At 46.5% G+C, this 27465-nt stretch overlaps 1 protein-coding gene across 2 annotated transcripts in view; it reads left to right on the top strand.

Moving 5' to 3' along the window:
• The window catches only part of EPC2 (enhancer of polycomb homolog 2), a 662055-nt gene that overhangs the window by 391189 nt on the left and 243401 nt on the right, over positions 1–27465 (top strand). For both annotated transcript variants that reach the window (XR_011274738.1, XM_069616502.1), the window contains exon 7: positions 2398–2586. Coding sequence is in view for 1 of the 2 variants with exons in the window: in XM_069616502.1 (XP_069472603.1) it covers positions 2398–2586 (189 nt within the window). In the remaining variant the exon portion in view is untranslated. The remainder of the gene's footprint in view (positions 1–2397; positions 2587–27465) is intronic.

Genomic DNA, 27465 nt, shown 5'->3' with positions numbered 1-27465 from the left:
TTCACAGGGACAAAGTAGTCCTGCGGACGCACCTGCCCTTTCTGCCCAAGTTGCAGTCTGCTTTCCACTTATGAAATAGTCCTTCCTATGTTCTTTCCCCATCCCAAGGATGAAGCACAGAGGTTGCTGCACTGCCTGGATGTCAGTGCGTGCCCTGAAATTTTACTTGGACAGTACCAAGGGCTTCCGCAAATCGGACACCCTGTTTGTCACTTTCAGAGGCTCATGACCAGGCAATCAGGCCTCCGAAGCCTCCATATCTCGCTGGATGGTCTCGGCCATCAATGAAGCGTACGAGGGCAAGTACAACCCGCTTCCGGCCAAAATGCACGCCCCCGCTGTCGGGGCCAAAGCAACGGCCATCGCATTCCAGCGCCATATCCCTTAGCAAGTCATAAACAGGGTGGCGACTTGGGCAACTCCCTCGGCTTTCTGCAAGCATTACTCTTCGGATGCCGGCTCTAGGTCTGAAGCGGCATTCGGACAGGCAGTTCTCAGGAACCTATTTGCTTAAAGAGGGTCTCCTCTCCACCCTGGGGCTACATTCAGTTTTAATCGCCTATGCAGTATGGAGGAAAGGGGATGGGACGTAAGAGTAATAAAAAAAAAAAAAATTATAAGTTACTCACCGTAGTGACTAACGTGCTCTTAGTCCCTAGTCCCCTTTCCTCAATACATCCCTACAAACTCCCCCCCCCCCCACACCCCCCTAATAATACTGATGTCATTAGGCAAAGTGAAATCTATTGTCCATGGGGACTGAGGTGTGGCGCCGGAGGGCGGAGTCTGGGAAGCGCATGCTCCCTCGGCCGCACACCCACGCACCTCTAATTTAAAGGGGAAAAATGATTTTTTTTCTGGTGAAAAAGGTTCTGTCTCCCGTCCCTTGGAAGGGACGCCCATGCAGTATGGAGGAAAGGGGACTAGGGACTAAGAGTACGTTAGTCGGTCAGTAACTTATAATTTCTCCATTGATAGAAATTAACAATGCCGGTCTCCCTGACAGTGCAGAAACTGGGTGTATATTTAGATGCCTCACTAGCCTTATCACAACAAGTGAGTGCCATAGCCTCCAGCTGCGCCTACACAACCAAACTAATCAATGCAGCCAGACCCTAGCTTTCCACAGACAGCGACATGACTATTGCCCGCGCCACTGTAGGAGCTAGACTTGACTTCTGCAATAAACATTTCGCAGGTACCACAAATGCCAATATTTGTAAAATGCAGATCATTCAAAATAACGCTCTCAGAACTGCGCTCAACATCCCCAAAGCTGACGACCTCAGTGCAGCAAGAAAACCTGCCCACTGGCTCCCGATTCGTGAACGGATCCTCTTCAAAACCCTATCTTTCACACAGCGATACCTGTCCAAAGTTGCCCCCCTACCTATCCCAAGAAAATCACAAAAGTAACCTCTGCCTGACCAACCAGAGTAGCCTGCACCCACTGCATCACCCAACCTAAATTCAAACGACAAAAAGCTGGGGCTTCTAGCTTCCCTACATTTGCTGCCAAACAGTGGAACCTACTCGCGCCCACCCTCCAAGCTGATCAGTCTTACTGGACCTTCAGGAAAGCGCTAACAACTATTCTGTTTACCTAACTTTGACACACGCTGCTCCCACTGGAAAACAAACCATGAATCAATCAATAACTACCACCATGATCCTGCATTGATCACAGGTACTACCTGCTTTCATGTATTTTTAATGTATCATTGGATCTTTATGTTCTGGTTCTCTGTGTAACTGGGTTTATCTAACACTGCCTTGATGCGCAAGGACTTAGCGTGCTATAAAAATGGAAAAATAAATATTTTTTGATATTATTTTTTTTTTTACCCTTGACTTTCATCTGCTTAGTGTGTAAACTGAAAGGCCTAATATATAATTGTATTTTTATATGCTTATGGTCTACCTGGAATTGGTGGTGTTGCAATATTTGGGCTCATTATAGCCTTGGACCACTCTCACACCCTTCCTGAGACTTAAGCGTTGACTGCTCTGCTACCTCACCTTGATTGGGTTTGGCTAACCTCAGTTTTCCCTGTTCACCATAATAGGTTGACATCCCAAGATCCTTTAACCTGGCTTATTTTGGAAATCCATCCTAACATTGAGCCATCCACAGATGTGCTTAATTGTAAGGAAACGCTTGTTTAAATGAAATGTGAAAAGGAGTGTTGTACTGTCATTCTGTCAAGATGTACATTAAGGATTGGGATGTTGTTAATCTCCAACAGCAGAGAGCACCATTGGCTAGTTAAGACGCAATAATTCATGTTGACAAATTATGGTTCGCTTTCACATGGGCTCAAAATAAGCAATGCAGGTATGTAACATAACTTTTTTTCCCCTTTCATATTCTCCTATCATTTTTTTTTTTTTTTTTAGCATTCCCATCATTTGTCTATCAAGGAGGAGGTTTCTGAAATTGTCCGTCAGAAAAAGAAATATCCAAAGAAGCCAAAAACAGAGACATTAACACCACAACAACCTACAAGTGAACCCCTGCCTGTGATCAATAAGAGCGATATAAAGCAGTATGACTTCCAAAGTTCCGATGAAGACGAATACTCGCAGGTACTATAACATATTCTATGTCTAAGAAGCAGTTAAATAGAATTTTTCTGTTTACACATTTATTTTCATTCTTTGTTTCTACCGGGACAGCCCGGCAATATCAAATTAAACTGACAATTATTGTTTAATACATATATTGCTTAATCCATACTCCTACGTCACCCCCTTTCCTCCATACTTTTGGGACATTCCCTCTATCAGGACGGGACCAAAGCACTTTTGAATCATCCAAATTAATTTGTTGTCCTTTTATATTTATGCGGGGCCTCCGCACGTGAGCATAGCCCCACCTTACTGAACTACATCCTGCGCATCACCCTTCAATACTTTTCTCCGCGTGGTCAGGGTCGGACACACTTGCATAGTAGGGAATTTTTGTTTTTTTGTTCCCTTGTTCTACTCTGAAGTACCGTCCCCTTTCCTCCATACTGCCTGGGCGTCCCTCGCTAGGGACTGGAGACTGAACCTTTCTGACTGGAAAAAATCTTCTTTAAATTTAGAGGCCCTGACTCCGCCCACTGGCACCACTCCCTAGTCCACTTTTCCGCATCGACGCGAACGGACCGATTTCACCAGCGCTCCTGGGTTTGGCTTCGTGCTCTTCCCTGGCTACTTTCTTCTGTCTTTTGTCTTTTATCAATCAGGTACTCGTTCCTCTGGCGCCACGCTCCTCCCCGGCACATGTCGACTTCATCGGGCTTCAGCAGGTGTCCAACCTGCAAGGGGCTCTTCCCTACATCAGACCCCCTCTGTCTTTGCCTCTGCTGACTTAGTCCCGACCCCGGATGGGAGAGTTGCACCACGTGCGACACACTGTCTTTGATTGCTTTGAAGAGCAGACTAGCTAGGTGGAGGGAGATCCTCGAGGTCTCCTCCAGAGGACTTGAAGGACTTCATCAGACATCCTGGCCCAAGGGGAGGCCGCTCTTTTCCAGCGCACCCCGCAAGGGCTACTCCTTCCCAAGGAAACGGCCAGACGGGAGGAACCACTCAGGTTCTCGTACCAGCACGGTTACCAAGGCTAATTAAGCTACCGGCCGCCAGACAACATGGCCGAGGGGGGCACCTGCATGCAACACTACCGGCAACTCTGCTGAGGATGACACGCCTACCAGGCCTCGGCTTCAGGTGCACGGTAGGTCTCCTGCTCAATCGCCAAGAGTCCTGGAGGAGGCTGGGCCCAGTGAGCCAAGCACCAAGACTTCGGCACGTGGTATGCAGCTCGATAACATGGCTGCCACGCCAGACAAGATGAGCGCTCGTCTTATACTGTACTGAGGAACGTAGCAGGTGGGTGAGCGAGTTACAAGGTGGGATTTGTCAACCAGGTACTTGGCCTACAGTTTATCCATCAGCATCACTGGGCACGTTTATCCCTCATCCAGCTAGACAGAGTATGCACCGGCCCTAGCAGCTGGCCGCTACCCCGTCAACAGCCCCTGCCACCCCATTGGCCTGCGAGGACATGTTTTTTTTTTTAATGTCCTCACGCTCATAAAATCGCCTCAGATGGGGTCCATCCTTAGGGATGTGATCAGGGACATGCGCCCTGCGGCGCCTCCACCTGCGCCTATAGTAACTCCTCCTACGGCTCCAACGCCGCAGGCCCTGCTTGCCCACACCAGCTCCTTCAATTCTGGCTCCCCTGCCTCCCACAGTTCAGGCGGTTCCGTTCCAACCTCTGCTGCAGCCTATGGCTCCGGTTTTCACACCTCAGCGGCCAGCACTCCTCCACCCGCTCTGTACCAGCCGGCCGCCCTGGTGGACACAGGCGACACTGACACACCCATCTTCTGCCAAGGTCTTCCACACGCAGGCCTGGCAGAGTACCTGGGCCTTCCTGAACCCAAAGTCGAACAACTGGAGGCGGGGGTACTTGAAGAGGTCCTCACTCTAGGCCCCGTGGCTAGAACGGGGATCCTGATGCAGAAGGACGTTGTCGCCTTGGCCATGAAAGGTTGCTCAAGCCTCACTCTGCCCAGCCTGTCAATCTGTGCCTGGACACCTAGTATAGGCAAATGGAGAGGGATCCACTCTTGCTGTCGGCCCACCCTCAACCGCACTCTTTGGTCATTGCTGCGGCATTGCTCTACTCAAAGCCTCAGTCGTCCTCGCCACCTCGTCTTGGGCACTGCTAAGCAAGGAGAAGATCTTGGAGGTGTACGCTAAGAAGTTTTATTCCAACGCCTCACTGCATCTTAGTCAATCCAACGTGAATGCCATGCTGGCAGCTGTTAACCAGAGGCTTGGCAGGACATAGCCGACATCCTTACAGAACTTCCGGTGCAGAGCCAGTCACGTTTCAAGGGACTGGCAGAGGCTAAAATGGTGGCGCAAGACATCATGGAGTCCACCATGGCCCACATTGACGCCTCTGGCTGAACCATATGCATCGCCACGGACAAGAGCTACTAAATTTAACCCAGACGTCCAGGAACGCATATTGGACCTTCCCTTCGAGGGGGGGGACCTCTTTCACTCCCAACAACGATGAGGAGCTAGATAAAAAGAAATACAGTTTGCAAACTGCGAAGTCTTTATCCTAACGAAGGCCATGCCCAAGGCGTACACCCAGTCACATCAACTCTCCGACAAGGGGCAGATGTTCAGAGGGTTCCAAGAACAGAGGTCCAGGCAACCTGACAGTTAGCCGAGTCGACACCGGCGCAAGCAACAAAAAGGGGGGGAGGGGGCGTAAGGGCTTTTTTCAGTCCCCCTCCTCCGCAACTGCCTCAGAGGGAAAGAAGGCGTGACACGTCGCTTCAGGTCCACGTGTCTCCAGTGGGGGGCAGGCTTGCCTTTCACGCACAGTTTTGGCATCAGAAGTTCGAGGACACCTGGATCCTCTCTGTAGTATCCACAGGGTACCGCCTACTGATCCCTTCCTCTCCTCCCACAGATTGGGATAGCAACTCTATTGGCGGAAGTTGGGTCGAGAGCCAAGCCGTGGAAGAAGTGCCAGCGAGGATTGGGCTTCTTTTGTAGAGGAGTAGAAGAACCAGGCTGGCCTGTGAGTTGTGTTGGACCTTTCCTCTCTCAACCTTTCCCTCCCTGGTCAGCCTTCCGCCATCTCTTCGCCCGGACCTCACATGGTGGTCCAGGGACTGCAACCTGCGGACGGGCAGGCCCTTCCGGCAGCCGGCGCCGCAGGTCACCATTACTACGGATTCCTCCCTGGAAGGCGGGGGGGCTACTTTGGACAACCAGTGTCCCAGAGTCTGGACCCTGCAGGAGCAGGAATCTCCCATCAACTGGCTGGAGCTGAAAGCTATATGGCTAGCTCTCAAAGCTTTCCTTCCGCTCATTGGGGGCAAGGTCGTCCTCATCCAGCCGGAAAACGCCACCAGCATGTACTATGGCAACAAGCAGGGTGGTACCAGGTCCCCTCCGCTGTGCAACCTTGCAGTCAGCATTTGGTACTGGGCCCTGGAGAACATCTACCTGAGGCCAATCCACCTTCCGGGAGAGTGCAACCTGGAAGCAGACACTCATCAGACTGGGAGCGGACAATTGCGAGTGGCAATTGAATGATCAGGTGCTGCTGGAGATCTTCAGTGGATTGGGTCATCCTCACATGGATCTCTTCTATTTATTATTCATATAGCGCGCAAGCAGCCCAGGGGCATTGAGGCGCTGTTACTTACAAGAATTTAGTTACACAGGTACAGGCATGGTAGCGGTCGTTGACACATTGTGAATACTACAAAACATCATACTGTTACAGATATTGCACATGGTCATTATATTACAACTTGTGCAACGGGTCATATGATAAGTATTCATGCTGATGTGTAGGGCCTTATGTAAAGAGGATGGTTTTGAAGGCTTTGCGGAAGGTGGTGAGGGAGGCCTCACCTCGGATAGTAGGAGGTAGGGCATTCCAGAGTGGGTGCGAGATAAGGGAAGCTGGATCCGCCCGCTCTGGCTCTTTTTACTAATGGCACAGAGAGCATGTTGGTATACAGTGATCTGATTGGCCTTGTAGTGGAGACGGGGTGGATCCTTTGTGAGAGGTAGGCAGGAGCAGTGAGGTACATGCACTTGTGGATCAGTGTCGGGGCTTTAAAGATGATCCTTTCCTTGATTGGGAGCCAGTGGGCTAATTTTCTGGCCTCAGATGTGTTCTCTTTTATCAATGCCTTGGGCTGCCCGGAGAGCATTGTTCTGTATGACTTGTCTCTCTAGGGTTTTATTGGAGGTTCCTAGAAAGAGTATATTGCAATAGTCTAGCCTAGAACCAGTAATGGCTCTGGCTATGTTGGTGCAGTTCTTTGGAGAGAAAGGGTCCAACTGCGTTGGGCCTTCTGGGACAACAAGAAACAAGAAGTGGCAGTAGTTTGTGTCCTGGCAGGGGCAGGGCCTGGGCTCCCTGGGCGACGCCTTCTAGATTCAGTGAAGCGGCATGACCGCGTATGACTTCCCTCCTACACCCCTGATCTACAGGGTGATCTGCAAGTTAAAGGAATCGTCTCACCTCAGCATCATTCTGGTAGCTCTGTGGTGGCCCGCGGGATTGTGGTTCTCTGAGCGTCTCTGCCTCTCGGACAGGCCTTCCATTCCCCTGCCGCTGGGCCCAGCTCATCTCCTGGCGGAACAGGGTGGCAGGGTCATCCACCCCGCCCACAGAAGTTGGCCCTTGCAGTGTGGTTCCTGAGCATGTCACGCGAAACACCTGGTCTATCTTAGGCTAACCTAGAAATCATTCAGGGCGCTAGGAGCAAGGCTACTAGGAGCCAGTACAAGAGTAAATGGTCTAGGTTCTGTCACTGGGCCGACTCTGATATCGACCACCTTACATGCACATTGGATGATGTGCTCTCCTTCTCTGCACACCTTGCCCACTCAGGCGTGCAGGTGGATACATGCTGCACCTATCTGGCAGCAATAGGGGCCTACAAGAATTTGGAGGTGGAAGTCTTCTCTTCCAACCCGGTGGTCAAGTGACATTTGGCGGGCCTCGCCAGGCTCTTCCCTCCCATCAAGAAACCATACCCTGTGTGGGGACCTGACTGTAGTGTTGGACGCCTTGGCTCATAAACCATTCGAGCCAGTGGCGTCCGCGGACATCAGGCTAGTCACCATTAAAACAGCTCTGTTGGTGGGTCTCGCCTCTGCTCGTAGAGTCAGCGAAATACAGGCACTGGTATCTTCAGCACCTTATACTACTGTTCACAAGGATAAGGTGGTCCTGAGAACACACCCCATGTTCCTACCTAAGGTAGCCTTCGCTTTCCATCTGAATGAGGAGATGGTGTTACCTATGTTTTTTGCCGACCTTAAGGACGATCCTCTGAGGGTCTTGCACTGTCTGGATGTCAGGCGCGCTCTGAAATTCTATCTGGACATGTCGAAGGGCTTCCGCAAGTCAGACGCTGTGTCACCTTTTGGGGGTTGAAGGCCCAGTTATCGGGCATCCAAGGCCTCTATAGCAAGGTGGATAGTCTCGGCCATCAAGCAGGCCTATGAGGGGTAGCACAAACCGCTTCCAGCTAACATGCGCACCCACACGGTCAGCCAAGGCCACAGCCTTCGCATTCCAGCGGCCGGTCCCCGGCAGGTCATCAGCAGGGCAGCCACCTTGGCCACCCCATCGACTTTCTGTAAGCGCTACTGTTTGGATGCCGGCTCTAAGTTAGACACGGAGGATCTCCTCTCCACCCTGGGGCTACATTCAGTTGTAATCGCCCATGCAGTATGGAGGAAAGGGCCCGTGACGTAATAGTTCCTCACCGTGGTGACTAGCGTACTCTTAATCCATAGTCCCCTTTCCTCCATACATCCCACCCCCTCCCCGAATACTGGTGTCATTGGGCAATGTTAAATATTTTCGACGTGTCAATGGGGACTGAGGAGTGGCGCCGGTGGCCAGAGTCAAGGGAGTGCATGCTCTCGGAGCCGCGCCCCTGCACGCCTCTAAATATAAAGGGGAAGATTTTTTTTTTTCTTCTCGTGAAATGGTTTTCTCCCGTCCCTAGCGAGGGACGCCCATGCAGTATGGGGGAAAGGGGACTATGGACTAAGAGTAAGTTAGTCACTACAGTGAGTAACCATTTCTTCCTGCTCCGGTTCCAGGGTTGTCTTTTCTCTGTGCCGGAGCATCTGGGATTTGTGTCCTGTTCATTTTGCAAACATCGTTTTGCGAGGGTGGATCCCCATTCTCTGTCTGGAGTGCTTGGGCCCGGAACAACGGTGGGCTTCTACTGCTACTCCTCTGCCCGGGCACTCCAGTGTAGGCTCGTCAGGTGGGAGGAGGTTTTCAAACGGCTTCCTTCTCCACATTTACAGCACTTCGTCAAAAAAAGGAAGCGTCCCGTAAGTTCCTTCCTTTTTAGGGCACCCCGGCCAGGGAACCCCTTCCCGGGGTCATCTGGTTCTGGGAGGGTCCCAAGTGACTCTGGTACTAGGGCTCTCCCTAAAGTGTCCCGAAAGGGATCTAACCTGGATTCTGGAGTTTGCTCCGAGGTTCTCTGTCAAGGGGCTGTCGGGATCGGATATTCATCCGAGGTTGCCCATCTAGGGGCTAAGTCTAAGCCCAACATTTCTGGGGCTGTTTTGACTGGGGTTATTCCCGAGTTTTCCAGGTCTGGAACTAAGCATAGTCTTAGTTTCCTGTACAGTAACTAAAGGTAACAGGTTTAACCCAGAGGATCCCCGATTAGGGGCTATAATTCAAATTGGCAAGACCGAGGGGCCTCCTCCAAGGACTCTGGCTACAGGGGGTGACCCTAAGCCTTCCCACAATCAATCTTGTGGTCGAAGTGATCCTGCTCAGAGGGAAAATAAGGAGGGCAAAGGCCCTAAATTTTCAAGCACCAGCCCTGCTGAGGTTTCCTCACTGAGGGCTAATTCTTCCACAGAATGAAGAGGCTAAAAACGCTCTAGATCTGCTAGTACCGGCTCGCCTGAGGTTCCCTGTGACTAGGCTAAAATGAATTAAAAAGCCCCTGAAAACCCTCCGGTGACAATGACCTCACTGACACTTGTGACGCAGATCACATCAGGCAGTGACAAAATGGCAGTTCAACCCACGCGGTCTGATGCAGCTCTTTTGAAAAGCTCGATCACACCAAGGTTCTCAACGGCTGGTGCAGAGGGGCCTATTTCTGGGGCCGAGCAGCATTTTAAACTGAATGTAGACAATAGGAATCCTTTCTGCCCTCCAATGGATTGGCGTGTTAGGTTTTCGCTGCCACATACTCTTGCCCCCTTAGTTTATGTGGATCCAGTTGGTGGAAAGCTGACAATTGTGAAAATGTCTTTCTTTGTGCCACCGTGTAGGAATTTATCCCATCATTCTTCTGGTAAGAGTTTGGTTGTAGATGCTGGATACATGTCTTTAATTCGGGATTTGGTTTCGTCAAGTTCCGGACATGAGGTAACTATGTGCTGTAAAGTTTCTAGTTCAGTTTGTTGTTTACAGAACTGACAGAAGGAGCTTTCTTTGGTTAGAAGTTGCCTGGATTGTAGCAGCTCTCGTGTTGGTAGCAAGTTAAAACGGAACCGTAGGAAAGTCTCTGACAGAGGCAGATGGGAAGCGTTGTAAACCTAGCGGAAGACAATTTAATGGATGCATGTCCAACTTGCATTCCAAGTTAAGTTTTAGTTGTTTTTTGGCTTTGATAGTCGCTATCCAGTCGTTGCGTGCAAGTTTTTGTTTTGCTTTTACTGGACACAGAGTTAGCTGCTCCATGGATATGTCTGCCGTTGTTCTAGTATTTTCCATATGATTCTTCCAGGTTTGTAATGCAATTGCCTGAGTTGTGAGTTCTTTTTGCTGGAAAATATGTAGCGCCGGAATATGCAGGTCAGAGACGATTTTCCTGTAAAGATCTAGTTTTCACATGTTTGAAGTGAGGTAAGAGACTGAAGTGCCAGTTCATATCGAATACGGGCCATCGGAAACGATTGAGGTAAAGAGAGCACTTTACGCCAGAACATGCCTTCAAGACGCAACCATATAGATCTGTCGATGTTAATCATGGATTCGCTTCCATAAAGTAAAATTGCTGTAGCTTTCTGTCTGTAAAATTATATAATTGGTTTAAATGAGAATCTTCCATACTTCAAGTGTAGAGCCCGTCCCTGATGGGCTAAGGATAACATTTTTGCCAATAGATAGCTGGACCAATTTGTTTCAGTGGGTGATTGATTCATCCAGATCCCCAAGTATTTAACTGTTGTCACTTGTTCAAGGGGTTAATTATTAAGAAGAAATGGTTTCGGGTGTTGTTTTGTTCGATGGAATGTCGCGAGGAGCATTATTTTAGATTTTTGTGTATTTAGTTTTAAGTTGATTTATCTTCATATAGTTTTCTAGGTTTAACAAGGCTGTTTGACGGCCTCTTGGAGTTTGTGAACACAGCACAATATCGTCTGCATACATCAGGCACGCGATGGTTGTGGCATTTAATTTCGGTGGGTTTGACAGTGGCGAATTTGTCTCGGTTTCGTAGTCAGATGTAAATAAGTTGAAAAGAGTTGCCGCTAGTGGACAACCTTGTTTGAGACCATTGTTAGTTGGGATGGATTCCGTTACTGTACCGTATTGTGACAATCAGACACTGATAGATGTTTCCCCATAAAGTAACTTTATTGGTTCCAAGATATCAGGACAGCCCCATTTCCGCAATTTCGACCATAGGAGTGATCTATTGACTAGGTCAAAGGCGAGCTTCAAATCTATGAATGCTGCATATATTTGTCTTTGATTGCGGATGGCCTCTTGCTTCAACAAATTAAGTAGGAGTAGGTTGATTTTGGTATGCCCCTCCAGAGCTGCCTCTATCCCACTCCTATGCCTAGACCTTCCTCTCGGAATGCGTTCTTTGGCAAATTCCAGGCTCTTATGCACTATGACCCTATGAAGGTATACTTTATCTTTTCAAAGAACTGTATCCTAACCCTCTGAAGGTGTTGGCTGCTCCTACTACCCCTCAGCAGGTTTTGGTACTGTAGCCCCCTCCTCTTCCGGTGGGGCCCCCTCCTCCACTTTCACCAGTGCTTAAGACACTGGTAGCGTGGACAAGTATGCCCACTGGGTCTGAGGTACCACATGCTGCGTATCAGTCTTCTGTTCCCGCCACAACTGACGAGGACCAATTAGACCAGGATAGCGAAGACCCGCCTCATTCAGTCAGACTTTCATGACTGGGTTGCGGATATGATGGCTTTGCTGGATATTCCGATACCCGAGCCTCCTGCTCCACAAGAAGGTGTTCTTTCAGGAGCCTTAACTCTTACGACACAGGAGCGCACAGGCCTTTTACTTCAAAAGGATTTGGTAGCTGAAGCCTGCAAGGTCTGGGAAAAAAATCTCATTACGCGCAGCCTGTAAATTGGAAAATTGACGCTTGATGCAAATTACTCGTCAGAAGACATACCCTTGACAGCATGTCCACTCCCCTCATCAACAGTGGTGGCAGCAGCTATGCTGCAGTCGAAACCGTCCTCCAGATCCTCTACGGCTGCATCCCCGGTCCTGTCCAAAGAGGACATACTTCTTGACGCCATCAGGGAAAAGTATTTTTCCAATTCTGCTCTTCTGCTGTGCCAGGCGAATACCGAAGTCATCCTTGCAGCAGCAAATCTCAATCTATGGAAGGAGCTTTCCGAATTTCCGGAATGTATCCCTCAGAACAGGCTGGAATATTTTGAATAGGGCCTATCCAATGCCAGAGTGCTGGCTTAGAACCTGCTGCAGGCTGCGACCCATCATGTAGACACTTTTGCTCAGGCCTTATTGATGGGGTAGACCTCTCCCGCCAAGCGTGGTTGCATCCTACAAAGTTCTCAAAGGAGGTTCAGTACAAAGTACTTTATCTTCCCTTCGTAGGTAAAGAGCTGTTCCACTCCTCCACTGATGAGGAACCCAATAAAACAATGGCAAGCACGCAAACAGCTAAATCTTTGTCGGTCCTTGCCAAAGCCTCAGCTAAAGCAGCCTATATGCAAAGGTCAGGGACCCAGGCAAGGTCCTGATCAGGTTTCAGAGGGTACCAGCAGCGTCTGGCACTGTGCAGAAAGTTCCTCTGGTGCACATCGTCGCAAAGGCAAAGTGGACGGTTTTCCTCTGCCATCAGCCTCCTCTTCGGCAACAGGTACTATCGCTGGTGACAAACCATCTAAATGATGTTTTCCATGGGTCTTGCAAGACTCCGGTAGGAGGATGGATGTATGTCTCATCTGGAAGCATGGCAGACCATCACAGACGACCAATGGTTTCTGTCTGTAGCCAGGGCGCTGTACCCTCTGGGAACACTGCAAACAACTCTGACTGCAGGTATAATAAACCCAACCTTTGGTATAAGCTTGTACCACACAGTTTTGGTAGTGTGTTGAGCATCCAGGCTTATCTCAAGAGGGGGTCAATGTGAGCTGTAGGGGTGTCGCATAGATTCAGTGACAGGTATTCAAATAAACACTTACACTCAAGGTTTCTTGAATAAACTATTATTAATTTATCAGTTAGAATAAGCCTTCTTCAGAAGGGGGCAATATAATAGTAACACACAAATAAACTTCAATACTGTACACTCGTAGTTTCTAAATCAGTAAAGACCCCTTTTGGGATGGCCCACAGACACAGCCTACACCCTCGGGTGACTTCAATAGCTAGGTTGCTGGGGACATTAATATCTTACTGTTTGCATTTAGAATACTGTTAAGTTGGTAAAAGGAAAAGGTTATTGGAACAAGAGACCACACATTCTTAAGCAGGCAAATCATTTTGGTTATCTACAGCAGTCATTCAGTATAATGGGCTAGGCCAAAGTCAATGGGCAAAAGTCTTATATAGTATGAAGCACTTCTGGAAGGTAAGTAGAAAAGTCTTTGCACAACGATCACATGTAGGGCCACAAGCCGTTAGACTTGTGAGAAGTAGAAGATGCAAGCAACTCAACAGCAGGAGGTAAGTTCTCTGACTTTGTACAGTTCCTTTGAATTGAAGAAAAGATGCAGCAGATGACTTCTGTTCTTGTGCAGATCTCAATGTTCCTGAGCCTCAGTCGTGGGGACAAGAGCGAGGACTTCTGGAGACTCCTGCACTGCAATGGGACGGTCACTGCTCGCAACCGGCAATCTTCAAATCGGTGGCTGTTCAGTGTTTCAGCTCCTCGTGTCTACCGCAAATAGCAACACTGTGGTTCCTGGCTGTCGAGATGGACTTTCCTTGCTTCTGGGGTCCTGCACTCTGAGGGGGGCTCAGGCTCTGCCAGTCCGGCTTCCTGGGAGTCCGGAGGATCTTCCTGAAGCTCTAGGCCAGCTTAAAAGCAATGCACACAATCTGGTGTTCCTCTTCCTGGCTATACGGTTTCCAGCAGCAACTCTGGAAATTCAACCAGCTCTGAGAAGGATGTCCAGGTGGCTTACTTTGGAGTTGTTTGGTCCCACCAACTCAAGGGGAGAAGTTGTCCTTGCAGGGGGTTCTCTATTGATATAAATTTGGAATTTCAAAACTGCAGCAGGGCTTCACCGGGCAAACCAACAGTCCAGGAGTTGCAGCAGGCGTCCTCTTCAAGTTCTTCTTCAGTTCTTTCGTCCAGTGGTCGACTCCGCCTTCCAAGCCAAAAGCCTCACCTTTTATTCAGTTCTCTCCCATTCATTCCAGCCTAGCTGTCCGTGACCCATCAGGGTGGCTGTCCTTGCCAGACAGTCAGCCGGCCAATCACTACAGAGTGTATTTGGGTCTCCTAGGAAACTAAGCACAGGGAGTTCTGCCCACCCCAGACACCCTGGAGCCAGAGGCGGGATTCACTCATGAATCCCGCCAAAGGCAAAGCGAACAATGGGGCCAAACCTGGTTTGGCACGCAGAGTAAATCTCAAGAAGGACCTTTCCACAAAGAAATGCGAAAAAAGACCGGGGGCCATTTTGACAAAATGGCACCCTTGGGTGCTTTACTGCAGCTGCGAACGCAGCCCGCGGTAAATGCACACCACAGTATTTAAAGCGAAACCACTGCCACCAGCCATTCAGTGAGGAAAGGGTAACATAAAAATGTAATGAGAAGCTAGACAAAAGGGGATACTAGGTAACCGCTCCAGCACCCTATTGTAAGATGGTGTGTGCTAGGTCTAGAAAGTTACACATGTAAGTTAAGTCAATATGACTTCACTTTACTGCTCTGGGAAACAATAGTTTATCCCAGAGAAGTTATTTAAACCTTTGGGAAATCAAAGACTTCCCTGTGCCACGGCACTGAATGTGATGTGACACAATGTAAAAGATGATGCCTATGGAGTTTGTCAGACTCCATAACCAAAAGAAACGCAAAGCTCAGAAATTGCATTAAAATACATGAGTGGGAAAAAGGGTCTCACTCTCTCCAGGTTAAAAAAAAAAAAAAAAAAATCAAGTCCTCAAAATCCAGCAAAGTTGCTGGGAGCCTCTAAGGTAGGGGGAATTAGCACATTTCTGAGAATTCTCCCTAACAGGGCTTCTGCTTGCCCCTCCCTCATACCCCATCCTCTCACCCTCCTCTTCAGCTAACTGGGTCTCCCTCCCTCAGAGATGAGGTACAGAAAGTTCTGAACCTCAGTGCGGTGGAGCCTGTTCCCTTGCAGCAGCAAGGGGAGGGCTATTACTACCGTCTGTTTACAGTGCCCAAACCCAACCAGAATGGCCTGCGCACTCTCCTCGACCTCTCCAACTTCAATCTTTACCTACCCCAAGAGAAATTAAAGATGATCACGCCCAGCCAGATAATGTCCTCTCTCCGGTAGGCCATTTGGCTAATACTGGTAGATTTTCAGGATGTTTACATGCATGTCATGATCTTAGGACCGTTGGAAATACCTTCGAGTATCGAGTGCTGCCGTTTAGTCTCATCTCAGCACTGCCTGTATTTACAAGGATAATGGCGGTTATCGCAGTGATCCATATTTCGACGATGGCTTCTTCGGAGAACTTGTCCACAGGCTGCAACAGCCAATCTTCAGTCACTCCTCCAACTGGGGCTGTCGGTGAACTGGTGGAAATAGTCTGACGTTTGCTCAAGGCCTAATTTTTTTTTTTTCTATTATTCCGCTGGGATACAGTCGGTGCCAGAGTGTTTCTAATGGAGGGCAGAATTGCGGATTCATCGGCCACGTGCCATCTTTTCCTGAATTCCTCCAACATGTCAGGCCTGGTGGTTCCAGCGACTCCTGGGCCTGATGGCCTCGGTGTGTTAGTCCTACCTCTTGCTAGACTAAAAATGAGGCGCACACAGCTATCGCTTCGGGGCTGCTTCTCCCAAGCTGTGGACCCGGACTCCAAAATGATTCCGATACCATCCTCCATGACGGCGGATCTTGAATGATGGTCAACCGCCAGAACCTTTCAGTAGAGACCTCCTTCCAAGACAACTGTCCACAGATTACTGTTAAAACAGACTCCTCACTTCAAGGATGGGCAGTGTTGGGAAAGATTTATTTTTACTGCACCTTTCCTTCCATCTTTATGGAACCTCCAAACCTTTTGCTTTTATTTTTGAATCTGACCTGTACTTTTTACAGTGCATTGAAGCCTAAACCTTGTTTCCCTTAGTCGTTGGGGAGAATTCTCAAACGTGCTAATTCCCTTCTACTTTAGAGACCCCCAGCACTTTTGCTGGACTTTAGGGCTTTTTAATTTCTTCTAACTTGGAGAGAGACCTTCTTCCCACACACTTGTATTTTTCTGTGATTTGGAGTACATGTTTCTTTTGACTTTGGAGTCTGACAAACTCCATAGCTATCCTCTTTACATTGTGACACACAACACCTTCAGTGTTAAACAATATTTGTACTGTGCACTGTCAACACAGGAGTGGTCCCCTGGCGCTAAAATGGGTCGGGGGTGAAGTTAGTGGGAACGAGCAGGATAAGTGTAATAGAGCATTGATGTGCTGTTGGGGGTGCTTTACCGGTCGGTAACCATAGTGTGCTGTTGTGCGAAGCCATGTGTGGTTTGTTTTGTTGTTGCTGTGTAGTGAAGTTTGTGCGGTTTGTTGTGCTTTAGGGTTATGATGTTTGGTTAGTGTGTGCGCAGCAGGGTGAGATTGTTAGTGGGTTGGTAATTGGCCTCGCTATCTAGAGGTGATATGTGCTAACTGTCCACGTTCTTTCTAGGTGTGGCTCTTGAATATCTCTGCATTTCTATTTAGGTCCGGTACTGGCTAATATTCACAATCCTGCCTATGTATGACGCATGCCAATTTTCACTATTATATCTAGATCTGTCACTGACATACCGTAAAAAAAAAACTGTCTGGATGCGAATCAAACTAGCAAACAAGCTTCACAATTCTATCTAAATATGGCATTGTTAATATTAGCAGTGCAGTCGAGATTTGACAATTGCTAATATTCCCTATTTTATCTAGATGAGGCACCGGCTGACTTTCAGAATCCTGTCTCGATGTGACGCAGGCTTATGTTCATAATTCTATCTGAGTGTGGCATTTGTTAACATTCACGATTCTATCCAGACGCGACGCAGGCCAACGTTCACAATTTTAGCTCAATGTGGTACTTGCTATCATTCAGAATTCTGTCTGGGTCTGGCGCAGGCTAATGTTCACAATTCTGTCTAAATGTGCTAATTGGTAACTTTCACAATTCTATATACATATGGCACTTGCTAATGTTCATGGAGTGGCTTAGGTTATTTGGTAGTGTTGGGCATGTATGTTATTTTCTGTCCTCATGGGGCTGTCACTTGTGTTCTATTCCACCTAGCGTCGGCTCTCTTGTTGTTGTAGGGGTTTCCCTTAGTCTGTTCTGGGTGTTGTCTTTGTGATCATATATTCTGTCAATCTGCACTTTGTTTCCTGTTAGATTTTTTAGTTTGTTTGGTTCCGAGGTATAGTTATTTATAACGCGCTTAATACCCAGAGGTTTTTAACTTGAAGAGTCAGGTTTTTATGACTTTTCTAAATTTTAGGTGGTCTTTGGCATTTTTTTCTTTCGGGATGTTGTTCCAGGTTTTTGCGGCCAGGTGGGAGAAAGAGGAGCCCCCTATTTTTTTCTTGATGTACGGTTTTGGTTAGAGGCGGATTTCATTGCTTGATCTGAGGAGTCTAGTTGGCTTGTAGATCTGTGTGTGTATATGTATCTCTAAGGCTTGTGGGATCTGCTTGGATCACATGGTGTGCATAGGCCGACATCTAGTGGAAGCTGCAGAGTATTACAGTTGTTGTTTTCGTCACTCGAAAAGGGACGTCGACAGTGCCTGCCAGTAATATTATCCCTAGTGTGACGTCCACTGTACCCATGATCCCTCACGGGTCTAGGTCCTTCAGATTTTTTTTTTCCGCCATGCTAGACGGATGCTTATAGCGGAGTTCCTTTCGGCGATAAGCCATTGACTTTTACACAATTATGATAGATTTTATTTCTATCCTTTCATCGACTGCCAAAACACCATGCCGGTGAAGAAAGAAAACTGCCTGTCGGAGTCCACCGCGACGGACCATTTGGCCTTGGAAGGCCGCCCGGGCGTCTGCCCCGACAGTATGGAGAGAGAGGGGGAAGCCATTTTAGAGTGCATATTCTCCCCTTCCTACATATGGAAAATACACCATTTAAATTTAGCAGTAAGTGTAATCGTAAATTCCCCTGGGTCGGCAAACACTTAGTTTGCAATTTGTATCTCCCAAGAGACCACGTTGAAACTTCTTGTCGAGTATGCAGTCTCTTCAAGTCCACCGCTCCACGAAACGCTGGGCCCACTACGCCAGGCAACTCGAGGCCATGGAGGTAGAGGGAGCCTTTAGCAATGGCAGCGATGCCGTACTTTCAGACGGCGAGGGCATCTAAGTAGCTTCAGCTACTCAATCGCAGACCCCTGACCCCATCGGACAGGCCGGCGGCCATGTTGTGGAGACTACGCCCGGCGGCGGCAGTGCTACAAAAGCACACGCCACCAAACACATAAGCCCCAGTCGACATTCGACAGATGAGTCGAATACACAATGTTCGACACCCTGTGAAAGGTCCACCGAGTCCCGGTCCTCTGGGCAATCTCAATCAAGATCGCCACATGACTGGGTTCAACCATTGAAAGACAGTAAGGGTGTCTCTCGAAAAAACCCTTCCGAAGGGCGATTGTCCGCAGATGAAGCCTCGGCTCCCACACCCAAAGTTCGACGTTCATCGTCCGATAAAGCGGCAGGCCCCAAGAAGTCTGTTAAACACACCTCTGGTTCCCACGGTGGGGAAAAACATTATAAAGTCCTCTTAGACCCCTCTTTGGGACAAGAGCCCTGCTAGGGAGAAAACGTCTCAAAAGGGAATATTATCCAAGCCCACAGAGAAACCTAAGGACGCTAGACCTAAGGTTCTACCTCCCACTGATGAGGATTTGGGTATTTCCCCTCAATCTATTGTGATCCCAAGTTCAAAGGAATGGTCTTCACAGGATATTAATAGGGTTATGCGAAGAATGACCTTCATGGCAAATTCTAATGAAAAAAAAACAGATTACTTTCAAAGTTTCCATTCCACTCCTCCCACCTCAGCCCCTTCCGGCTCTCAAGCCTCTGCCTTACCCACTGAACCTCCTTCTAAGAGGTCTCGCTCTAATGTCCCCTTACAAAGCACAGTTCTAGATCTATATGACCCCGAAATAGAACCAGAAGACCAGGGGGATCTTTCATTTGTGGAAACATCTGACCCTCATCTTATTGGAGAGGGTACAGATTAACTTTATTATGGGGATGATGAAGACCCAGACGCAGACCAGGAGGCTAACATGTACTCCATAGATTCCCCTCTTAATCAGGACACTCCAGTGGTCGATTCCTGTGTCGATAATCAACCCCTCCTCAATGAAGTCTTAGCCAAAGCGGCGGAACACTTACAAATTCACACACAGGAGGTACAGGAGGATAGAGACTTCGCTGAACAAATACTGGGGGGGTCAAAAAGACAGGTCAGTTTATCCCACTACTGAAATCGGTCCAACACGGAATACAGCCTTCCTTGGAAGCACCCAATCTCACACGGGCCGTTGACCCACGTGTGGAAAAACTATTCAGGCCTGCACCATCAGACCCCTTATATATGAGACCAATTGAAACCAGACTCATTGGTTGTTATAACAACAAGAAAAAAAGCAGGCACACCCCTTGCTTCCTCCGAGGCCCCACCCGATAAGGAAAGCAAGAAGATATATTCCATGGACAGAAAGGTTGCTTCCTCTGCGGCCTAACTAGAATACCCAATAACGCTACACTTTTGGCAAGTTATAACTGCCATAAGTGGGAGAAGATGTCTGCATTACTTTCATCCACCCCGGAGCCACTTAAATCATAACTAGCTCAAGTGGCAGCAGACGGAAGGGCCATATCTACCGGTCTCCTTAAATCAAACTTCGATGCAGCTGACAATGCCGGAAGAGTCATTGCAGAGGGGACTATTATAAAGAGGCATGCATGGCTTCGCCAGTCAGGCTTTAGGCCAGAGACACAAGCCACTCTAATAAACATGCCAGTGGAACCCACTATGCTCTTCAGCAATTTTTAGGTCAGCTCGCAAACAAGCCTACTTGTCAAAGGGTAACAGAACTTTTCGCCTTTTTTCGGGGTCAAAATTCAGAGTGGATCCGGCTACAATCAAGGCCAAGGTTCCTATGGCAATAATCAAGGACAAGCCTTCCATGGCTATCCACGAGGACAATGCAGAGGTCGTGGTGGTCGGGGCAGAGGCCCAGCTTGAGGTGGCACCCCACCTCAGAGCAAGTGACATTCCGCTCCAGGTACCCTGCCATGCATCTCCAGTAGTATGTTTTCCCAACTTCACCCACACATGGGAGGGTATCACCTCGGACAGATGGGTGCTGTCCACGGTAACTGAGGGCTACTGCATAGAACCTACAACGTCCTCACGACCACCCCCCACGACAGAAAATCCACTTAAAGGAACATCAACGGATCCTTCTAGAAGAAATAACAACGCTTCTATTAAAGGACGCCATAGAAGTGGTCCCAACCAACCAGGTAAACAAGGGTATTTGTTCAACTTACTGCCTTGTGTCAAAGAAAGATCTAACCATGCGCCCTGTATTAGATTTACGCCCTGCAGGTATGTCAAGCCACAAAAGTTCTGCATTACTACGCTACAAGAGATAATCCCGCTACAAAAATGGGGATTACATGGCAACACTGGATATGAAAGATGCCCATTTTCATATTTCAATGTTCCCAGCGAACAGAAGATTCTTGCATTTCAAGATATAGAACAAGCGCTACCAATTCAAAGTGCTGCCCTTTGGAATAGCCTTGGCTCCAAGGGTATTCACAAAGGTACTGGCAGTAGTGGCAGCGCACCTACGCAGGGGAGCAATCCCAGTGTACCCCTACCTGGACGACTGGCTCATAACAGAGGAATCGCCTCTGATTTGCAGACAAAACATCCAAACAACGATCAACCGCCTCTTTCAACTGGGCTTCTCAGTCAACGAGAAAAACATCAAGCCTAGTGCCAAGCACTTCAAACAGTCCTAGGAGCTATCCTAAACACAGAGGAAGGATTGGTCTTTCCTTCAGAGGAAAGAGTAAAACAGGTGTCACTGCAAATACCACATTATGAGGCCGGCCACCAGATAAGGGTGCGCAAAGCAATGCGTTTATTAGGCATGATGGCATCTTGAATATACCTGGTTCCTCGCGCGCCTGCGTCCCATACAGGAGTGGCTGGCGAAACAGTGGTCTCAGGCAAGCGGTCAGTCGGATGATCTAGTGGTCGTTTTGCCAACACTTGTACAAAATCTTTGCTGGTTGACGAGAGAAAACCTAACTAGAGGGAAACCCTTCTACGACCCACAGATACCAGCAGTTGTCACAACGAATGCCTCACTGGCAGGGTGGGGGGCTCACTACCTTCACCACACAGCTCAGGGTCTGTGGTCTAACACTGCAGCTCAGAACCACAACAGTGTGCTGGAACTTCTGGCAGTATTCAACGCCCTTCAGGCATCCAAACCCATTTAACAAACCTGTCGGTGCAGATCCTAACAGAGGGCACCACAGCGATGTTTTATATCAACAAACAGGGGTACACATTCTCCAAATATGTCCAGACTTGCACAGAAAATCTGGAAATGGGCACTTGGATGGAAAATGTTCCTGTCATCACAACATGTTCCAGGGGAACTCGACGCTCTGGCAGACTCATTGAGCAGAGATCCCCTACCAGAGGAGCATGAGTGGCGTCTACACGAAGAAGTTGTAGAACACCTCTTCTCTCAATGGGGTTTCCTAACTATAGATTTATTCACCACAAGCGAAAATCGTCAATGCCCAGACTTCGCGTCCAGGTTCTTCCAACCAGGCCTGAAGGGGAACGCCCTATGGATGAACTGGTCAGGGAAATTTGCTTACGCTCCCCGCGCCGCGCCCCCCCACCTCCTCTCATCGGGAAGGTGGTGAACAAGTTACACAAGGAACCGATGACGATTATCCTAGTTGCTCCTATGTGGGCAAGACACCCGTGGTATCCACATCTGCGCAAACTGGCGATGTGCGACCCCCCATGAAGCTCCCGTGCCAGTACAACCTACTCACCCAGCATGAGGGACTAACCGTGCACCCACAACCAATGAACCTGGCAGCATGGCTCCTGAAATCAGAGTTCGGGCATCTCGATCTACCGCTAAAATGCATGGATATCTTGAAAGAATCAAGAAAACCAAACACTAGCCACTGTTATTATGCCGAATGGAGACTATTTGTAATCTGGTGCCAGTCTAAGCAGGTCAACCCCATAGATTGTACTCCATCTAACATTCTAACCTATATGCTCCACTTGCTAGATGCAGGGTCAGTGTTCAACTCCCTAAAGGTCCACCTGGCGCCCTTGTCAGCCTACACCACTTCCCATAATAGTCTCATGGTGCAAGGTATCGGTCATCAAAGCATTTATGGAAGGGGTAAAGAGATTCCGCCCTCCAATTTCTAACCCACCGCCAGGTTGGGACCTCAATGTGGTACTCGCTGAGCTCATGGGACCCCCATTCAAGCCTATGCACAAGTCTAATCTCAAACACTTGAATTTTAAAACTGCATTCTTGGTAGCCATCACTTCCATAAGAAGAGTTAGTGAAATCCAAGCATTGTCAGTTCAGGATCCTTTCTTTACTATACGTAAGGACAAGCTGGTTTTACATACCCCTAAAGCTGGTTTTACATACTCCCCCTAGGTTCTTACCTAAATTCATCTAAAACATTTCATGTAAACCAGTCTATTGCGCTACCGGCTTTCTTCCAGGAGCCCAAAAGCTCTGCTGAGGTTAAACTCCACACACTAGATGTGAGGAGAGCGGTCCTCTACTACGTAGACGAGACTAGGCCACTAAGAAAGACAGATCAACTGTTTGTCTCCATAACGCCAGGCAGAGAAGGTGACCGCATCTCTAAGAATAGACAAAAGTGTGGTTGTTCCCAAAACACTTTGGGAACTCCCGTCCCCTGCACACTATCGAATATCTGAAAAAATCAGAACAATAACTCAAGAGAGTTTCTGGATTTCGTTCACATATAATCTTTTAGGTAGAATTTTTGAAAAAACGAGAATTATGACAGAAACACGTTTCATGATACATAAATAATTTTCCTTAAACAAGTAAGCAAATATGCAAATATTTTCTGGAGACCAGAGATTTTCGTAAAATTATCCTTTTCTTTATTGTACAAAGCATATGGTGGTGCCCAACGCGTTTCGAGTACAACTCTTCTTCAGGGGCAATGGCACAATTGTTTCATTTTTCTACAAAGTGAAGAGATGATATAAGTCAAATTATATTAGCCCATACATATAGTTTATCTCTGTTTTTATCTCAGTTTAACTCAAAAATAGCGTCAACAAGTCATCCGTTGAACATAAAGTAACACATTTAAACAGGTGATCGTAATTTAAGAAAAATATTCATTAATACAAAAAAACACACTTGGAAACCATATAGTAGTGTGCTTGTTTTACACAAAGATAAAGAAGACCAAATGTTGTTTATATTCAGCTCGGTAAATCTGCTTATGATCCCATCCTCCATTCTTGAGCAAGAGTTTACGTAGTTATATTTGTACATGGAACTTTTTTTAACAACAAAAGCGTTTTTTTAAAAAAAATGAAAACAAGGTTATCTAATTGGCACTTTCTAAATGAAAGTAGGTGGATTGAAGACTTACGTATCTTAAGAAAAAATGATCGGTAAAAGTAAGGTGATTGCAAAGTGCATCTAGTGGTTGTCATCCAACACGGAAGGTTTGCGGCAGAAAGGTTCAAAGTCTGTCGACTACTATTTTTTAACTGAGAAGAGAGAGACAAAGATAAATATTTCAAATAGACTGCATCTAATCTAGAGAAAACCTAATGGCTACAAGTACTTACATTAAATATTTTGGAGGGAGGCGCTACAAGGATTGTCGCATCTGCCGGATTGGAGATGCGTCCACCCTGTGCAGCGTCTCTTTATATACTGACTGTGATGCTCTTTGTTAGCAAAGTGACATGCGCGGTGAGTAGCCTAAGTGCGCATGTGTAGATAAAGCTTGTCATGTCTACTGACGTATTTAGGAAAAGGAAGAGTTGCGCATGTGTAGGACAGATCTCATCATGTTTACTGACGTATCCAAGATCAAGTGGTTGCGTGGTGTACGTCAACCGTGTGACGTATCATCCGCGTCTTTCAAGTAAAAGAAACCAAAATGGTGAACCTTAGGGAGGCGAGTCAAAGAGTGCTCAGCAAAGACTAGATGTGAAATTTAGTATACCTGATCTTAAAAAGGTGTAATCTCGGGAATTGAAGTATTTACTAAAGAAGGTATGGTATTCTATACAACGGCCGCATGGGAGGTGGAATGTCGAAACAAGATGGTTCGGGTACATGTAAACATAAGGAAACATATGTATTGGATACGTAAGGATATGTATCAACAAAAACATAAACATAAACATAAATTCAACCATTAAACGATTCCAAATTACTGTATAAATTAATTAGTCTGAGCAACCTCTGCAGACGGTTTGTTATCAAATTTCATTTATATCTGCTCCTCATGGATGCACATTCTATTTCTGGAAACTGTAGCATGGTATCCGAGTCTTTTTTAGAAAAATATTGGCATAACATTTTTTATATAGAAATAGAACGGGAATCTAACAACGATGTATCAACAAATGCTACATTATAAGTAAGGGCCTAGGTAGTATTCTTCGTTCATCCCTAACGGGGTAAGTGAATCAAGGCAGTGTATCCAATATAATTCTCTTTGTGACAAGATTTTTTGTAGATCACCACCTCTTGGAAGCGGCTGCACAATTTCGAGAATCACAACTCTCATTTGGGCCACAGTATGTTTGTGGTCTCTAAAATGTCTGTATACTGGGGATTTTGTGTTTTTGGTACGGATGTTAGATTTGTGCTCCGTCCAACGTTCTTTCGCTTTTCTGGCTGTTTTACCCACATAGTACAGTCCACAAGGACAGCGTGTTATCAAAATCAGAAATGGACACCCTTAATCTAGGTGTATCCTTTATACCTACTAATAATTCAACCTTATTTGAAGAAGAGGTTAATCTTTTTAAGTTGATTCGAAAAATGGAGCTCAAAATTTTCTTTGACAATCTGAATCCGGACACTAGAGAAAAAGAAAAATGTCCATTTTTAGAAATGAAGAATAAGAGTAATTTCCATCCTCAGGTTAACCATCCTTTGGTCAACTTATTCAAAACTAAAACAACTATGGCTCTGAAAAAATTGAAGTTCAAACCCTCGAGTAGACAAAATATCAAAAAACATCAATTGAATATCATTAAGAATTTAGCAGAAGATAATCAGATCACAATCAAAAAAGCGGATAAAGGAGGAGCCCTAGTCATTATGGATACCTTGTTTTACAATGAAGGATGCCTCAAACTCTTATCTGACCAAAACACTTATCTTAAACTGGATCATGACCCTATTACTAATATCAAGGAAATCATCAAAAATACAGTAGAAAAAGCGGAAGTACTGAACTGGATTTCAGAGAATACTAGCAACTTCCTTATCAACAAACACCCGGTCACTCCAGTGTTCTATGGCCTTCCGAAAATCCATAAACATAGAACTAACCCACCATTAAGACCCATTGTGGCAGGAACAGAAAGTATTTTCCAACCTCTTGCTATTTATCTTGACACAGCATTACAACCGCTAATACAGGAAACCAACACCTATATCAAAGATACTAGCCACTTTTTACAGAACATTAAAGATATTGATATGACGGAAACTGATCTCATCCTATTCACAATGGATGTGACTAGTTTATATACCTCAATTCCACACAACCAAGGCATTGATGCACTAGAATGGTTCCTCCTGAAACATCATGAAATCCAAATACAGAAAACCTTTGCCATTGAATTAATCAATATCATCTTGTTCAATAATTACTTCAGGTTCAACGGACAATACTTTTTACAAACTTCGGGTACATCGATGGGTTCCCCAGTGGCACCCTCCTATGCTAACATCTTTATGTACTTCTTTGAACACACCTATGTCTTGGAAAATCCAACGTGGAAAGGAAAAATCAAAAAGTGGTACAGATACATTGATGACATCTTTGGCATTTTCAAAGGAACGGAATCTGAACTACTGCACTTCTGGGAGTTCTTGAACCAATGCAATGACAGAATTCAACTAACAATTGAAATTGGAAAGCCTTCCATCAACTTTTTGGATGTTACTATTGAAATCTCAAACTCAGCACTTAAGACACAAATTTACAGAAAACCTACAGATGTCAATAGCACTCTTCATTTTCACAGTTTTCATCCAAAACATCTAAAAGAAAATCTACCGTATAGTCAACTCCTTCGCCTGAAAAGAATTACCTCAGAGGCGGATAAACTCCAAGAAGAATACTTGATTATGAAATCCCGTTTTGAAGATCGACATTTTCCAACTGTCCTCCTAAACAAAGCTATACTCAGAACAGAAGCACAGACTAGAACGGAATTGCTGACCATTAAACCCAAGGAAACCAAATCTAACTTGATACACTCACTGAAATACTCTAGCCAGAGCTTTCAGATAAAAACGATAATTTACAAAAACTGGGATATCATTAAATCAGACCCACAGCTTAATCAACTGTTCCCAGAACCACCGATGCTTGCCTACAAAAGAGGCAGAAACTTTCGAGACAAATTAATTAAAGCCGAAAGAAGGAAAAAGTCCAATCAGTCATTTCTTAACAAACCAAAAAACGGCACTTTCCCGTGTCTGAATTGTCAGCATTGTTCGAATGTAATAAAGGGAGATCACATTAGACATGCCAACACAGGTAAAAAAATACTATTAAAACAATATGCCACCTGTGACTCAAAAAATGTCATTTATGCTCTACGCTGTCCTTGTGGACTGTACTATGTGGGTAAAACAGCCAGAAAAGCGAAAGAACGTTGGACGGAGCACAAATCTAACATCCGTACCAAAAACACAAAATCCCCAGTATACAGACATTTTAGAGACCACAAACATACTGTGGCCCAAATGAGAGTTGTGATTCTCGAAATTGTGCAGCCGCTTCCAAGAGGTGGTGATCTACAAAAAATCTTGTCACAAAGAGAATTATATTGGATACACTGCCTTGATTCACTTACCCCGTTAGGGATGAACGAAGAATACTACCTAGGCCCTTACTTATAATGTAGCATTTGTTGATACATCGTTGTTAGATTCCCGTTCTATTTCTATATAAAAAATGTTATGCCAATATTTTTCTAAAAAAGACTCGGATACCATGCTACAGTTTCCAGAAATAGAATGTGCATCCATGAGGAGCAGATATAAATGAAATTTGATAACAAACCGTCTGCAGAGGTTGCTCAGACTAATTAATTTATACAGTAATTTGGAATCGTTTAATGG

The sequence above is a fragment of the Ambystoma mexicanum genome, chromosome 9 (genome assembly GCF_040938575.1).
Source record: "Ambystoma mexicanum isolate Mex_15411 chromosome 9, UKY_AmexF1_1, whole genome shotgun sequence".
Taxonomy (NCBI): domain Eukaryota; kingdom Metazoa; phylum Chordata; class Amphibia; order Caudata; family Ambystomatidae; genus Ambystoma; species Ambystoma mexicanum.
This window is presented reverse-complemented; position numbering and strand designations above follow the sequence as displayed.